This window comes from Cebus imitator, unplaced genomic scaffold (assembly GCF_001604975.1).
Source record: "Cebus imitator isolate Cc_AM_T3 unplaced genomic scaffold, Cebus_imitator-1.0 Scaffold72, whole genome shotgun sequence".
In the NCBI taxonomy this organism is placed as follows: domain Eukaryota; kingdom Metazoa; phylum Chordata; class Mammalia; order Primates; family Cebidae; genus Cebus; species Cebus imitator.
This window is the reverse complement of record NW_016107387.1, coordinates 3,586,320-3,603,951: the sequence shown is the minus strand read 5'-3', so window position 1 is coordinate 3,603,951 and position 17,632 is coordinate 3,586,320. Positions and strand designations below refer to the sequence as shown.

At 37.9% G+C, this 17,632-nt stretch overlaps 2 protein-coding genes across 6 annotated transcripts in view; one reads left to right on the top strand and one right to left on the bottom strand.

Moving 5' to 3' along the window:
* ADPRM (ADP-ribose/CDP-alcohol diphosphatase, manganese dependent) overlaps positions 1–8,290 on the top strand; it is a 12,467-nt gene extending 4,177 nt beyond the window's left edge. Inside the window, exons 2-5 of one of the 5 annotated variants that reach the window (XM_017531413.2) lie at positions 411–1,037; positions 1,959–2,075; positions 5,965–6,307; positions 6,951–8,289. In XM_017531413.2, coding sequence (XP_017386902.1) covers positions 437–1,037; positions 1,959–2,075; positions 5,965–6,284 — 1,038 coding nt within the window. In that variant the 5' untranslated portion in view covers positions 411–436 and the 3' untranslated portion in view covers positions 6,285–6,307; positions 6,951–8,289. Of the gene's footprint in view, positions 1–410; positions 1,038–1,958; positions 2,076–5,964; positions 6,570–6,950 lie in introns of those variants that run through there. The other 4 variants (XM_037739581.1, XM_017531414.2, XM_037739580.1 and 1 more) reach the window with 4 other exon arrangements.
* Positions 8,291–8,963: 673 nt separating this feature from the next.
* TMEM220 (transmembrane protein 220) overlaps positions 8,964–17,632 on the bottom strand; it is an 18,004-nt gene continuing 9,335 nt past the window's right edge. The window contains exons 4-5 of the mRNA XM_017531364.1: positions 16,556–16,785; positions 8,964–9,126 (exon numbers count right to left, since the gene is read on the bottom strand). Of these exons, the coding sequence (XP_017386853.1) occupies positions 8,991–9,126; positions 16,556–16,785 (366 nt within the window). The 3' untranslated portion in view covers positions 8,964–8,990. The remainder of the gene's footprint in view (positions 9,127–16,555; positions 16,786–17,632) is intronic.

The following is a 17,632-nucleotide window of genomic DNA, read 5'->3' as shown; positions in this document are numbered from 1 at the left end:
AAAAAAAAAAAAATCTTAAAGTTTTGATAGAATTATTTGGTGTTTGTGGGAGAGGGGTTTTGTGTCTGTCTGTGTGTTTAGAATGAATATGTATTTCTCAAAAATCAGCAATTATTCCAGATTTAAATTTGGCCTTATTAGCATTAGAATCCCTATTTATTGATAGGATATCAATTGTTACTATTCTGAAAGATAGAGACTATCATCTGTTGTACAGAAGAGAAAACAAGCATTTTAGAGGGTTAGTAATTTAGACCGAAGACTGTTGGACTCTAAAGGCCATGTACTTTTTCCTGTATCAAGCTGCCTAATGAATTAACCTTTAAGTTTAATATTCTCTATCATTTTCTTCAGTGAAATTGGGAAATTAAAATGTTTATAATTTAGTTATTATTATTTTTTTACTTTAGTTTATTTAGAAACCTGTTAGGAGGTTATGGATGATAAACCCAATCCTGAAGCCCTAAATGAGAATTCAGAGCATCTTTTCTCCTTTGGAGTTATCGCAGATATTCAATATGCTGACTTGGAAGACGGCTTTAATTTCCAAGGAACCCGGCGGCGATACTATAGACATAGTCTTCTTCACTTACAGGGTGCCATTGAAGACTGGAATAATGAAAGCAGCACACCCTGTTGTGTCCTTCAGCTTGGAGATATAATTGATGGATATAATGCACAGTATAATGCATCGGAAAAGTCCTTAGAAGTTGTTATGGACACATTCAAGAAGCTTAAAGTTCCAGTTCATCATACATGGGGAAACCATGAATTCTATAACTTCAGGAGAAAGTATTTAACACACTCTAAACTTAACACAAAGTTTCTAGAAGACCAGATTGAACATCATCCCGAGACCATGCCTTCAGAGGATTACTATGCTTATCATTTTGTACCATTCCCTAAATTCCGGTTCATTTTACTTGATGCATATGACTTGAGTGTCTTGGGCGTGGATCAGTCTTCTCCAAAATACGAGCAGTGTATGAAGATATTGAAGGAGCACAATCCAAATACGGAACTGAATAGTCCTCAAGGTGAATTATTCCTTTGAGCTGAGAATCTAATAGATTGTCTTTAAATTCTTCAACTACCTTTTATTCAGCAGGAAGATGGACAATTAAGGTAAAAGTATATTGTCACTTGTTCAGGGTCAGGATTTCTCACAAGCCTGCTCTCATATGGATTGGTTACAGTTCATTTAAGATTGAAAATCAAACAGATATTTTAAATGCCTGTTCTAGGCCAGGCACTTTTTCTAGGGCTTGCTATTCAGAGCTGTAAGCAATACTAACAATACCACTTTTTTGATGGATGGAATGGAGGGAACAAACAGTAAATAGGCAAGGCAGATGATAAATGAAACAGAAACAAGATTATTTCTATGGTCGTAAGTGCTACCAAGGAACTAGAGTATGATGTTACAGAGTGTTATCGAAAAGGATTAGGCTTACTGTTTTAGATTAGGTGATCAGGGAAAGCATCTCCAAGGAGAAGGATATTTAAGCCAAGACCTAAATGACAAGGAGGAGTTCTCCTTGGAAAGAATGGGCATAGGGATTTAGCAGACAGAGGGAAAAACATGCAATGGCACTAAATGGACTAAGACTAGAGTGTTGTTGAAGAGTACAGGAAAGGGCCAGTGGGGTACAAGATGATTTTGGAGTGTAAACAGGGCCAGGAATATGTAGTGGCTCAGTGGACTTAATAAGAAATTTGCATTTTTAATATAATGGAAAGCCAGCCAAGTTAGGAGGGACTGTCAAGATTAGGAGTGAGATGCAGTGTGATTCATTTATATATTTTTCTAAATGCTTGTGATTTCTTATTTTAAGTTGATTGTTGCTAATCAAATATTCCTAAAGAAAAACAAGCATCCTTACATTAACTAAATTTGAATGTCCAAATGTGGGGAAAAATGGCTTTTGATGGGTCTAAAATTACTGAATTCATTTCAGGACTTTCTGAGCCCCAGTTTGTCCAGTTTAATGGAGGATTCAGCCAAGAACAGCTAAACTGGTTGAATGAAGTGCTTACGTTCTCTGATACAAACCAAGAAAAGGTGGTGATTGTGAGTAAGTATTTAAATTACCTGATTACACTAACATTTTAGAGATTCAGGAAAGTTAGGCATTAAAGCATACTAACAATATTTGTGTTTCGATATCCTCCTTCTATAAAATGGACACTTTAAAAATTTTTATTTAGAAACCACCTGAATGTAAGATGAACATTTAAGGATGAACCAAGAAAGAAATAACAGAAACATCTTGCCATATATGGAGCCTGTGAGTTGGCCCTTTAGGTTCTAAGTCGAATTTCCTCAAATGAGGTCAGTTTATGAAGTAACTTCTTTTTTAAACATTAATATTATTTTTGAAATCATTGTAGATTCACATGCATTTGTAAGAAATAATTCAGAGCAATCACTTAGCTGTTTTGCCCCATTTCCTCCAATGTAAACATTTTGTAAAACTTTAGTATAATATCACAAGCAGAATATTGACATTAATACAAAAATAAAAACTCCAAAAGTTTGGCTTTTTCTAAGTTTTTTTTTTAAAACCTTCTCTCCATAAGAGAAGCAAGAACCAAAAGGTGAAATGACTTCACCGTGATAACTAAGACATAAAAATTGCCAAGAAACTTGACTCAAAATTAAAACATGTTAAATTCAGCCTGGCTAACATGGTGAAACCCCATCTCTACTAAAAACACATGAAAAAATTAGCAGGGCACGCGCCTGTAGTCCCAGCTACTTGGGAGGCTGAGGCAGGAGAATCATGTGAACTGGGAGGCAGAGGCTGCAGTGAGCCGAGATCATGCCAATGCACGCCAGCCTGGGTGACAAAGCGAGACCCTATCTCAAAAAAATAAAAACAAAAGAAAAACAAGCTGAATTCTAATGTGTGGAATCCAGGCTGCGATCAGCTTAATAAAGGAGATGCCACACTAAATTTATTAGTGGAAGTCAGTACCAGGGCTTGGATCCTTTCCTCAAAGTAGGAAGCCCTGAGTTTCTTAAACTGTAATGAAGTAATTTCTAAGTGAGAAATTCAGTTAGGGCCCATACCAAATCTCAGCCTTAGAGACCTGCCTGTCAGCATAGTGGCCACCGAACAGAGGCCACTGCTGCCTAGATGCAGCAAAGCTGTTACCACAGGGGATGTGTGGTACAGGCTCAGCTGGCAGTGAGCACTTCCCATTCTCTAGCCGTGCCTCCCACATGCTCACAAGGAAGTTAGATTTGTATTATTTTCATTTAGAATTGTTTTTAGTGGATACACTGCCGTCAGAGATTGTAGGAATCTAGGGGTGCTTAAAACACATATGCGCGCATGCATGCGTGAAAACACATATACAGAACTGAACTTGAATTTGCAGCATGGCTGGGAGACTTGGTTTGGAGGTTGAGATTAGAGCCCTTGTTTTAGAATTAGATGGTGTGGGATAATAGTTTAGAAGACTGGACTGAGAGCCGGAAGGACAGGATGCCATTCTGGCTCTTGTATTTATGAACTGTGTGGTCCTGGGCAAATAGTGAACCTACAAACGGCAGTGTTCTCAATAGTGTATCTAATGAAATTGTGAATATGAAACCCCTTTGAAAATGATAGGGCATTCAGAGAGATGATTAGATAAAACTATATTTCTATCTATAAATGTAGTTTTTCCTTATTAATCTTCCACTGATGTGGTAAAAACATGTAGATGGAGCAGAAGTGTTTCTGCTACCATTGGAATACCAAGTGTCATTAAAAGGTTGGAAGAGATGCGCGCCCTCGAGTTGTTGGAATGATGTGACTCCTTTTGGCTCTATAATAAGTCATCTGAGAAACTAGGATACTTCTTGTGTCTGCTTTTAAGTTTTCCACTGCCAGCCTGTACTGGAGCTGAAGGGAACCTAGAGATCATATAGCCAAACTGCTGAATTTTAAAGATAAAGAAATTGAAGCCCAGAGAGATTGAAGCATAGCAAAGTCACGTAGCTACTGACAGCACTGTGATTAGAATCCATGCTTTATGTCTCAGTCCCCTTTCCCATGTGATGCTGGGTTCTTCCCTTTTTTTTATTCATGGCGGTACACCTATCTAATTTAGCATCTCTTAAGTTTCTTCTACTATTTGCTGTAAGCTTAAAAACTGGAAAAGCAAACTTAACAACTGAATAATTTAAGTTTTCTTTCGTAAAGTTTAAAAGTTAAAGTGTAATAGATTTCTTAACTTTCATTGTGGCTACTCGAGGTCATCCTACTTTTTGAATTTTGGCCGTGCATTTGGAAGGACAGAATTGCCATTAGCTGAGAGAGGGGACACTGCAGGATGAGGGGTTTGAATGGAGAGGACAGGGGTTCAGGTTTGGAAATGTAAGTTTCAGATGCTTACTAGACATTGTTGGAGATGCTGAGTGGGTAGCTCAGACATTAGAAGTCTGAAATTCAGAATAGAGATTTAGGCTAGCTATATAAATGTGGAAATTGAAAGAGTATATAGATGACATTTAATCACTTAGTAAATCACTAAGAGATCACCAACGCATTAGGTATGAATAGAGAAGTCCAAGGACCAAGCATTCAGGCACTCCTGGTAAGACCTTGGGGAAATGAGAGGAAACCAGCAAAGGAGATTGGAAATTAGTGGCCATTGAAGTTAGGGAAAAACTAGAAAGACACCACTAGGAAAAATAGTGGTGTCTTGAGAGCCAAATTTTTCAGAGAGAAGGGAACAACTAATTGTGTCAAATGCTGCAGGGACTTGATAGATGAATCAGTGTGGCTTCCAGATACTCACATGCCTTTGGATGCTTAGCTGTTAGGTGGTAATCAGTGCATGTAAGCACTTTTTAAAAAAAAACTTGTATTACAAACAGGTATTAAGCAGAAACATGTTTAAATTTTAGAATAAAAATGAACAGTAATAGAAAAAAAGTGATTTAATGGGAAGATGCAATGTGAGCTGTACTTCAGAGTGAGCACCATGGCCTGATGTATGGTATAAACTCATGGATGTGTTGCCGTTAGAAATTCGAAACTCTGCTTCTGCATACTTCCTGTGGACGCCAGAATAAATCTTCTTTGTTTTAACTCAGTTTTTCATCTGTAAAGTGGGTATGGCTACCTTGATGTAATGGGTGTTTAAAATCCCATAAATCAATTCTGAGACATTGTTTATGTAAATGACACATAATCCATGGTCCATCCCTAAACTGTTCATTCATTCATTTATTTTCACATTTTTATTTTTCGAGATGGAGTCTCGCTTTGTCACCCAGGCTAGAGTGTGGTGGTGTGATCTTGGCTCACTGCAACCACCCCATCTCAGGTTCAAGCAATTCTTCTGCCTCAGCCTCCTGAGTAACTGGGACTACAGATACCTACCACCACGCCTGGCTGATTTTTGTATTTTTAGTAGAGACAGGGTTTCACCATGTTGTCCAGGCTGGTCCTGAACTCCTGACCTCAGGTGATCCACCTGCCTTGGCCTTCCAAAGTGTTGGGTTTACAGACATGAGCCACCGCACCCGGCCTGTTCTTTTATTTTATGTTACATAATGCTGTGTATATAACATTCATTCACATTTAAGGAAATCAGGGGGATTGGATTCCAGCACAGCATCTGCCCAATTTCTGGCTGCCTCTGCAGACTGTGCTGCATAGGACACCCTCAGTCTTCCTTGGTGTTTGGGCAACTTGAGATGACATAGGCCTCAGAGGTTCAGGTTTTACGTCTACAGCAGCTTGTCGCACGTCATGTGAACTGTCTCACCCTTCTTCCATGCTTCAGAGATGTGGCTGTAGGTGGCCTAGTGTTTTCATGGGTGTGAATTCCCTCTGGTCTCAGTTCATTTGCATAATGAGATAGCAATTTTTTTTTCTTTTTCTGAGTGCTAGCTTTTAGCCATTTATTTTTATAGAAGAGAGGTTTCTTAATTGGCTTATAACTCTTCTTTTCTTTAACTAACAGGCCATCTTCCCATTTACCCTGACGCCTCTGACAGTGTGTGTCTGGCCTGGAACTACAGAGATGCCTTGGCAGTCATTTGGTCTCACAAGTGTGTGGTGTGTTTCTTTGCTGGTCACACCCATGATGGTGGCTACTCTGAGGATCCTTTTGGTGTATACCACGTCAACCTAGAAGGAGTTATTGAAACAGCTCCAGACAGCCAAGCTTTCGGCACAGTTCACGTCTATCCTGACAAAATGCTGTTGAAAGGGAGAGGCAGAGTTCCAGACAGAATTATGAATTACAAGAAAGAGGCTGGAAGTGATGGCTCACGCCTGTAATCCCAGCACTTTGGGAGGCCGAGGTGGGTGAATCACCTGAGGTCAGGAATTCGAGACCAGCTTGGCCAACATGGTGAAACCCCGTCTCGAAAAGAAAAAAAAAGAAAGAGCCTTCCATTGTTAGTCTAGTTTATTTTGTTTAGCTTGATAGAAAATGAGCTTTGTGTTTGTCCCCCCAAACAAAAACATAAAAATGCTCAGTCTCATTGTTTAGTATTCAGCTTGCATAACAAAATGTATTCATAGTTTCAGTGTGTGTTGGTTGATAAAGTATTCAGAAATGTCTTTTTGGATAATGTATCCATTGTAAGTTAGAAACGCAGTAAACTAGGGAGGAGACTGAGCAGGGGTGTATAGTCCTCATGAGGGATTTTATTTGGCCTAACCTGATTTTTTAACTTTTTACAAGGAGAATGTATTCACGTTGATTAACTATGTAACTGCAAGTTCACCACATAAGCTCAGGTACACTTTTTCTGTTCACCCTGCTGTGTAACTGAGCTTTGGAGAATTTTTTCTCCGAACACCTACACTTGCATTTTTATTGGCTTGTATTCCCATTTTGTAAACAAAATTACCAACAGATATTTCACGGTGAGTGTGTGGCGCTCCATCCCTGTAAGAAGGGCCTTCAGAAAAGTCATGTTGTCCTCTTGTGATTCATAGGACCAAGTGGCAGTGCAGCCGTGTGCCAGCCAGCTTGGTCTCTTTGGGTCACCAGCTAGTGCTGGGTGAAGCTACAGCAGGTAAATGAATTTACACTGACTCCCTTTGTACACTAATGGGAGATGCTTAACACCATTTTCATATATGCTAAGGCTTATGTGCAGAAACACTAGATGGCAAATGGGGTCTACTCAGGTGTGGAGAAAGATTGATGGAGCGCCCAAAACATGATAAGAAATAAGCATGCCAGTTGAATACTATAGAGGTATAAAGGAGTATTAGCTTTCTATGGCTGCTGTTAGAAATCAAACCTTGTGGCTTAAAACAACACATTTGTTTTCTTGCAGTCTGGAGGTCAGAAGTCTGAAATCATTTCTGCTTGGCTGAAACCAAGGTTTCAGCCATGCTCCCTGAGGAGGGTCTAGGAAGAATCCTCTTCCAGCTTCCAGAGCTGTACTTTTGCATTCTGTGGCCCATGGCCCCTTCTTCCATATTCAGAGCCAGCAGTGTTGTATCTTCAAATCTTTCTTTACTGTCATGTCATATTCTCTGCTGTCCGTAGTCAGATCTGCTTCAGCCTTTGTCTTGCAAGGACACTTACAGTAACCTTTGGGACCCAACCAGATAATCCAGGTAACCCCCATCTCAGGATGGCTTAATCACATCTGCAGAATTTATTTTGTGATATAAGGTAACATAGGTTCCAGGGATTAGGACGTGGATACAGTTGTTCAGCTGACCACAGAGGTGACTATAATGTACTCCTGCACTCATAGACCTTACCATGAATTAAACAGACATCCATGATTTAAATATGTGAAATTTGTGGTCACACAAAGGACCAAGGGAACATGGAAGATTAATTTTGTTCGAAGGGATTGGGGATGACATGCAAAATGAAGAAAAATGGCTTGAATAAGTGGAGAAGAGTATATCAAGTAGAACAGCAAAAGCAGAGGCATCAAAAAGGTATGCTGAAGTTAGATATGGCAAGTCATGCTGTGACGATTCACCAAAAAGGTGCCAGGTTGGAGGCAGGGGGATATGGCAAAAAATATGGCAAAAAAGGATAGGCTGGGGCCATATTACGGAGGGCCTTGAATGATGAACCAAGAGATAGACTTTAACTTGCCAGATAGTATGGAGCCCTTAGAGCTTTCTGAGCTGTGTGAAGTAGAGAACAATGGAAGAAAAATGTGGAGGTGTGAAAGATTTTAGTAATAGAGGCCAGGCGGGTGGCTCATGCCTATAATCCCAGTACTTTGGGAGGCTGAGGTGGACAGATCGCTTGAGCTCAGGTGTTCAAGACCAGCCTGGGCAACATGGCAAAACCCCGTATCCACAAAAAATTTAAAAAAATTAGTGGTGCGCACCTGTAGTCCTAGCTCCTTGGGAGGCTGAGGTAGAAGGATCATCTGAGCCCTGAGAGGTCAAGACTGCAGTGAGCTGTGATCATGCCACTGCACTCCAGCCTGGGTGACCGTGAGACTGTCTTTAAAAAAAAAAGGGGGGGGGGCTATAACCCTGTCTTGATCCTTTATTTCAGTATATTACCCAATCCTTGCTCCCCTCTATTTTAATCACCTGCAGCCCTCTGTAATCTTTCTGAACACTTTGTATCTTCAGAGTGCTCTTACATTTTCTAGACTGATGCTTACAACTATATAAGTAGATCTGGCATTAATCCTGTTTTATAAAGAAATACCCACCGGGGGTTTATATATTTGCCCAAATTAAATAGTTACAAAGGTGAGTAGTTAGAACTTGCATTTAAACTTCTATTCTCTGGCTTTTTCCACTACATTATGACACAAGACCCTGCAGAAAGGCTTCCGGAAAACATCAGACTGTTTCTCACTTGTCCCATCCAATCTTATATCAAATAAATTGTATGCAGCCTTAAAAAGTTATTTGGAATTTTAAAAAACTCTATTAGCCCCAATTACCTGAAATAAACTCCTGAAAACTGGCTTGTTCCCCTAATGTTTATAAAAAATTGACTGAAAACACTCATTTTAAAAATGAAATTCTTGAATTTATTTAAAGTACTGTCTTGCAATGAGTTGGCCAGGAGGACCGCATTTCCTCGTTAACATATATGTAGACCCATGAGATAAATGGGAAAAGTGTGATTGCAATGGCAATAGCCAATTGAATTCTTCCACCAGCTGGGTTCCTATAAAGACACAAAAATTATTATAAATCAAAATCCAATAAAAAGTATGGACTGCTTTGGAAAGAAGTATAAAGACTGACTTGATAAAACACATAGTTATATTTTAGTATATTCTCATCTCAGTTGTTTTATAGAAATATAACTCATTAATTTGTAGAAATTCTTTATATATATGCTAAATATAAATCCTTATTTATATGTGTTACAAATACCTTGTCCCAGTTGACATCTTTTGAGGAACAGAAGTCATTGATTAATTTGACAATGGTAAAGTTGATCTTTTCCTAATGATTTTTGAGTTCTATTTAAGAATTTCCCTCACCAAAGTCTTGAAGGTATTTATTCTCTAGTATAAGTTTTATCGTTTTGCTTTTTTATAATCTGTGATCCCCTTGGAATTGATTTTTATGCAAGTTGTGAAAGTAGGGGTTCTTTCACTATTTTTCCAAGTGGATATTGAATTTATCTAAGCCTGTTTATTGAAAAGACTGCCTTTCTTTGCTACCTTGAAGTACCATCTTTGTCAAGTCAAAACTACATATGTATAGATCTGTTTCTAAATTCTACTCTCTTCTATCATTTTATTTATTCATCCATTTGCCATTATATGGTTAGCCTTCCAATTATTTTGGCTTTCTTCAGTTTCTCCCATAATGTGTTATAGTTTTCTGTGTAGAGATTTTGCATATCTTTGCTAGATTTGTTCCTAGGGAGTTGAGTTTTTGAATGTTTTTATAAATGGTAATTTTTTGTTTTATCACTTGTTACTTGCTGATAGAAATGCAGTTGATTTTTGTATCCTGATCCAGTGACCATACAAAACTCACTTATTCTAGTAATTATTTAATTCTTTTTTATTTTCTATACATGTCACCCAGAAATAATGAAAATTTTATTTCTTCTTGTCTAATCCTTGGGCATTTTATATCTTTTTCTTGCCTTATTTTACTGGTTGGGACAATAGCTAGGATGGCGTTGAATAGAAGTGGCAGTATGGCCAACCTCATCTCATTCCTGATCTCAGAGAAAGTTTTCAGCTGTTTACCATTAAGTCTCAGGGTTTAGTGCAGATATCCTCTATCAGGTTAAGTTCCTTTCTACACTACTTTCTAAGAGTTTTTAACATGAATGGATGTTGAATTTTATGACACGCTATTTCTGTATGGATCTAGAAGATAACTTAATTTCTTCTTTCATTCCATTAATGTGGTGGAAAACATTGGTTGGTTTTTTTAATGTTAAACTAACTTTGCATTCCTAGAATAAACCAGACTTGGTGGTTGGGTTATACATTGCAGGATTTGACTTGCTAATGTGTTGTTTAGGAATTTTCCATCTGTGGTCATGAGTGAGATTGTGTAATTTCTTTCTTTTTTTTTTTTGTCATGTTCTTGTCAAGTTTTGATTATCTGTCCTCATAAAATTAGTTGGGAAGTGTTTCTTTTTTTTCTGTTCTCTGGAAGTATTTATTGAAAGTTGCTATTATTTTTTTCCTTAAATGTTATGTAGACTTCTCCAGCTATAAAATTTAAATTATGAACTCAATTTCTTTAATAGTTATGGGACCATTCTGAGTATTTCTTCTTGTGTAAATGTTGGTAAACTGTATTTTTTCAAGAAATCTGTCTAATTTATATTTCAAATTTATTGGTGTAAAGTTCTTCATAATATCCACTTAAGATTTTTACAATACTTATTAGATACATAGTAGTAGTCTTCTTTATTCCTGACATTTGTTATTTGTACTTCCTTGTGATCTTATTTCCTTTTTGTCTTGTCAGTCCTTATCAATGTCATAAATCATTTCAGATAATCAATATTTGACCTTAATTCTCTATTTTTATGTTGATTTTTTTATTTCACTGATTTCTGTTTTTATGTTTATTTTCTTCTTGTTTCTTTGGGGTTTAACTTGCTGTTCTTTTCCTAATTTCTTGAAATAAAAAATTCCTAACTCCTGGAAGCTTGAAAAAATATACTTAAGGCTATATGTTTCCCTCTAAGCATGACTTTTAGCTGCATCTCACACTTTTTGATATATAATATTCACCTTATTCAGTTCAAAATATTTTCTAATTTCTATTGTGATTTCTTCTTTGACCCAAGTGTTATTTGAAACTGTATTTCCTAACTTCCAAATATACAGGAATTGCCTAATTATCTTTTTGGTAATGATTTCTAGCTTAATTGCACTGTGGTCAAAGAACATACTCTGCGGGATTTCAGTCCTTTGAAATTCGTTGGCACTTACTTCATGGCCAAACATATAGTCATTTTGTAAAATACTCAAGGTGCACTTGAAAAGAATGTGTATTCTGCCATTATTGGTTTCTTATTGTGTGATTAAAATCTTTTATATCATTATTTTTATTTTTTGTGTTTGTTTGCTAGTAACTGAGAGGTGTGTTAGTCTCCCAAAATGACTGTGGCTTTTTCCATTTTTCTTCTTAGTTCTGTCAATTTTTGTTGTATCTATTTGGTGGCTGTGTTATTAGGTCCATGCAAATGTAGCATTGTTATTATCTTCTTAATGAACTGAATCTTTTGTCATTAAAAAGTGTCTTCTTGGGCCGGGTTTGGTGGCTCAACGCCTGTATTCCCAGCACCTGGGGAGGCTGAGGCAGACAGATCACAAGGTCAAGAGATCGAGACCATCCTGGCCAACATGGTCTCTACAAAAAAATACAAAAATTAGCTGGGTGTGGAGGCACATGCCTGTAGTCCCAGCTACTCAGGAGACCGAGTCAGGAGAATTGCTTGAACCCAGGAGGTGAAGGTTGCAGTGAGCCGAGATTACGCCACTGCACTCCAGCCTGCAGAGAGAGCGAGACTCTGCCTCAAAAAAAAAAAAAAGTGTTTTCCTTTGGCATATTAAATCTACTTTCTAATATGAAACTGGACCTGTTCTTCATACCATTAACACCAGAGTAAATTCGAAACAGATCAAATATTTAAATGTACAAATGAAACCATACAGGTATTAGATGAAAACTTAGGCAAGTTACTTTACAACCTGAGAGAGAGAAGGTTTTCCTAACTATGACTCCAAATTCAGAAGCAATTAAGGAAAAGAATTGATAAGTACAATTACATAAAATAAAAAGATAAAAAAATAAAAGAACTTTTCATGACAAAGCCTTTGCCTAAGCAAAGTTAAAGGAAAATAACAAACTGCAAAAAAATCTTTTCAGGTTACATCACAGATGGAGCTTCTAAAAACAGAAAAGACTAACAACCTTAGAGTCAGGTTAAACCTACATTGCTCAGAGATAGAACAAGATTTTTCATAGAAAAATAAATACAAATGGCTCTTAACCATTTGAAAATGTGCTCACTTTTGCTCTTAATAAGAGAAATGTAAGTTAAAACTACCCCTTTCTCAACTATCCGATGAGTAAAAATTCAAGATTTTGATAATATATTCTGTTGGCAAGGCTATGGGGAAACAGACACTGTTAGCTATGGCTGGTGGGGATGCAAAATGGAGGAGCCATATGGAGGGGAATTTGGGAGTAAATAGAAAGTTTTTTCTGTAAGATGGAGTCTTGCTTTGTTGCCAGGCTGGAGTGCAGTGGCGCGATCTTGGCTCACTGTGACCTCTGCCTCCCAGTTCTAGTGATTCCCCTGCCTAGCCTCCTGAGTAGCAGGGACTACAGGCACACGCCACCACACCCAGCTATATATATATATATATATATATATATATATATATATATTTTTTTTTTTTTTGTATTTTAGTAGAGACTGAGTTTCACCATGTTAGCCAGGATGGTCTCAATCTCCCGACCTCGTGATCCACCCGCCTTGGCCTTAACTATCTGATGAGACAGAGTCCTGCTCTGTCTACTGTCTACATAGCAGAGGACTGGGTGATTAAACTATGGAGCTATCGGCAGAATAAGAAAAGTTTTTCTATACTATAGAATGATCTCCAGGATATAAGTGGAAAAGCAAGTGGAATACAACTGTGTACAGTACACTGCCAATTACCTAAGATAAGCAGGAATAGAACTAACTGCACACATTTGCTCCACTGAAAAATCATGGAAGGATAAACTATAAAACTGAAAAAAGTTTCCCCCATAGGGAAAGGGAAGATACAGGGTTGGGGGCTGGAGAAGCTACATTTCTTTTGTGTTTTTTTCTTTCTCTTTCCACCTGGTTTTACTGGATAGATTTCTTTTAATATATCTTATTTTATAGATTTGACTTTCGAGCCATGCAGATATTTTACATAATTATAAAATAATATCAGTATATTTTCAATACAGTTATCCCTAGAAATAAATGAACCTGTGTATTCAATTGGTGGCATTAGCATACAGAACAATTATGCCCAGTAATTTGAGCGTACATCCCTTAGTAGGTTATACTCTAATAAACAAAAACAAACAAAAGAACCCGTTTTCATTAGTCATATTATTATTTTGAGATTGCGTTTGCATTATAGAATAAATCAAATGGGTGATTATGTTGAGGTCACTGAGACTAGAGATTTTGCCATGTTTTAAAAGGAGATACAGATATAAAATGTCCAATAAGGTTAATGAGAACTGGTGCCTCTGAATTTAAGTAGTTAGTATAAACTCATAAGATACTTTAACTTTAAATGTATACATGTACATATATATGTATCTATGTATACATATACCTTTATGACATATATAAATTCATAAACATTGCAAACACTGCTGATTCCAGGTCTGTGGCATAAAACATGATCCTGGGTATAAAATGACTTTCTGGTTTAATATCTTGCATACCAGAAAGCAAGGAAGCTATCAAAGATTTACTAGGGTCATGTCAGAAACAATTCAGGAGCCAACCTGAGTAAGTGCCACTGGCCAAAAATGGGATGGTGTGAGCATCAATAAAGACAGTAACTGTCATGGACTGAAACACATCAAGTATGTTTAAATTGACCAGATGCAGTGGCTCACGCCTGTAATCCCAGCACTTTGGGAGGCTGAGGCAGGCAGATCATGAGGTCAGTAGTTCGAGACCAGCCTGGACAACATGGTGAAACCCCGTCTCTACTAAAAGTACAAAAATTAGCTGGGCGTGGTGGCGTCCACCTGTAGTCCCAGCTACTCAGGAGGGAGGAGAATTGCTTAAACTTGGGAAGTGGAGGTTGCAGTGATCTGAGATCCTGCCACTACACCACTCCAGCCTGGGTGACAGAGTGAGACTCTGTCTCAAAAAAAATAAATAAATAAATAAATAAGTATGTTTAAATCCATGACTTTTTAATGGTACTAAACAAAAATAAAGAAACAAGACTCATTGGTCACCGTTGGAGAATGCCCAGGTAAGAAACAATACATTTTAAAAACTGGTAACTAGGCCGGGCGTGGTGGCTCATGTCTGTAATCCTGGCACTTTGGGAGGCCAAGGTGGGTGGATCACCTGAGGTCAGGAGTTCGATAACCGGCTGGACAACATGGTGAAACCATGTCTCTACTAAAAATACAAAAATTGCCCATAATCCCAGCACTTTGGGAGGCCAAGGTGGGCGGATCACTTGAGGTTAGGAGTTTGAGACCAGCCTGGCCAATATGGTGAAATCCTGTCTCTAGTAAAAGATACAAAAATTACCTGGGTGTGGTGGCCTCCGTCTGTAGTCCCAGCTACTCGGGAGGCTGAGGCAGGAGAGCTCCTTGAAAGTGGGAGGCAGAGGTTGCAGTGAGCTGAGATCATGCCACTGCACTCCAGCCTGGGTGACAGAGCAAGACTCTGTCTCAAAAAAAAAAAAAAAAAAAAGAAAGAAACACACAAAAATTATCTAGGCATGGTACTGTACACCTGTAGTCTCAGCTACTTGGGAGGCTGAGGCAAGAGAATCGCTTGAACCTGGGAGGCAGAGGTTGCAGTTGCAGTGACCCAAGATCATGCCACTGCACTCCAGCCTGAGCGACAGAGCAAGACTCTGTCTGAAAAAAAGAAAAAGAAAAAAAGGAAACTGGTAACTAAGGGAGAGAATTAACTTCTTTTCCTTTCATTTTCTTCTGATGATCTGTACCTTGGAGTAGCCAACGGATAAATAAGTGGACATTTCTCTTTATAGACGTTTTTCAGCTAATAAACAAGTAGTGATATAACTAGAATATCACAGTTTTGCAAACCAAACTAACTAATGGATTTAGGCAGTACTTATCAAAGACTATTAACATCACAGATAAGCATCTGATTCACTATATTAATCTCTCTGCTTTTAATATATATTTGAAAATTCAAACTAAAAAGTTTAAATCAAAAAATTAAAAATATTCATAAAATTTTTTTTTCCCTCCAGTAATTGCCTTAGATTCTACTTTGTTGTTAAAATTGCAATACTGGATTTCATTTGGCTGGTGTTTGTAAATTTTTTTCATCTTTTGACTTTAAATCTTTCTATATCAGTATAGTTAAGGGTTATCTTTTATAAGCAGTGTAAAGTTGGGTTTTAAATCTTTTTATATATTTTGAAAATCTTTGGCACTTAACTGAAATCTTTACATTTAATGTAATTTCTGATATCTCTAGGTTTAAATCTATATCTTAACAGATGTTTCCTATTGGTCCTCATTTTTTTCTGTTCCCCCTTCCCCTTTTCCTGCCTTCTGTACTCATTTTAATGCTATTAGTGGTTACTCTTAACAATTAAAACATGAATCCTGGACTTACCGAAGTCTAATATAAATGGATACTTTCACCTCTTCTCACACAATTAAAGAACCTTAGAAAACTTTAATTCCATTCACTATTTTCCAGATTTTATGTCACTGTTGTCATGTATTTTTATCCTAGGTAAGTTTGGTTAACATTCATTGATCTGTACACACACATTTATATTGTCTTTGCTCTTCATTCTTTCCTGAATCTCCATGCTTCCTCCTGAGATCATTTTCCTTCACCCTGAAGAACAAACTTTAGGCTGACAACTGCCTATGACTACAGTGGGCCATGTAAAAAACTATGGTTTTCGTGGACAACAGTGACCATGAAACTTTTAAATAAACTATTATTGGCTTCTCTTAAGAAAAGGGAAGATTTCTTTCAAAATATTATTATTATTTTTTTTGAGACAGAGTCTTGCAATGGTTGAAGTGCAATGGTGTGATCTCAGCTCATTGCAACCTCTGCCTCCCGTTCAAGCAATTCTCCTGCCTTGGCCTCCTGAGTAGCTGGGACTACAGGCATGTGCCACCATGTCCGACTAATTTTTGTATTTTTAGTAGAAACAGGGTTTCAACATGTTGGCCAGGATGGTGTCAATCTCTTGACCTCGTGATCTGCCTGCCTTGGCCTCCCAAAGTGCTGGGATTACAGGCGTGCATCACCACGCCCGGCCAAAAGATTCCTGTTCTTACTTCTATGGCAGTATGTTCACTTACTACCTGATTTTATCAGCCTTGAAGATGTGATTTTAACTAATGAGTTGAATACTTACTTTGAGGAACTGCAGCACAGGATCATCCACGCTGTAATAATCACCAGACCAGACAGCTCCCTATAAAATGGCATACATTTCAGATTTTGGAAGTGGCTACAAGTGAGATGCATATCATCCCGTTGTCTCCATGACCACTTGATAGTGCATTCTGATTGGGTGACTCTCCCCCAATATCTATGGCATCTATGGCATAGTTTCAAGTCTGACCATGATTCATAAATTACTTTTTTTCAAATAATTTAAAGCCTTATATGAAAATACATTTCATCTTAAAAGGCAGATATGAGATCCCCGACTATGCCCCAATTTATAAGTGGATCACCCCAAAAGGAATATTTTTAAGAACCACAGATATATCACTTTTTTCAGGTCTCTGGAAAAAAACAGTGCAACTAAGAAAATCCCAGATTTGATCAGTCACTGTTTTTACATTTTCAAAGAGGCTTCAGTGTTAGGCAGAATGAGCTCAAAGCAATACATAATCTGTGTACATCCTGCAAGAGATTGGGTCACTTCTTAGGGGAGAGGAATGATTTGTAGTACAAATCAGACTAATAATCTGGGGGTGGGTGTATGCTTCTAGATATATGTATTACAAGTACATATCTTTTACATAGAATAAAAAGCAATCACTTCAGCCATAGTACCCCTAGAAGCCCACCCTGAGTTCACTATAACTCATGGGCTTCATGCTGGAAATGATTCAGACCATCTGGTCTACATTCTCAGCTACAGACCCAACCTATAGATTGGCTCTCCAGTTTTCTAAAGATTGGTGCTTATAGCAAAGAATCACCTTTTCAGTGATGTTTAACTTACAGGTCTATGAGTTTTGTTGTTGGCAGATATCAGTAGGGGTAGAAAAGAAAGGAAAGGACCTGTTCATAAGCCCATGGAGACAAGGGTGGGAGGAAGAAAAGGAAGAGATGATAAAATAGGAGAAAGTGGGCCGGGCAGAGTGGCTCATGCCTGTAATCTCAGCACTTTGGGAGGCCAAGGTGAGTGGATCACGAGGTCAAGAGATTGAGACCATCCTGGCCAACGTGGTAAAACCCTGTCTCTACTAAAAATACA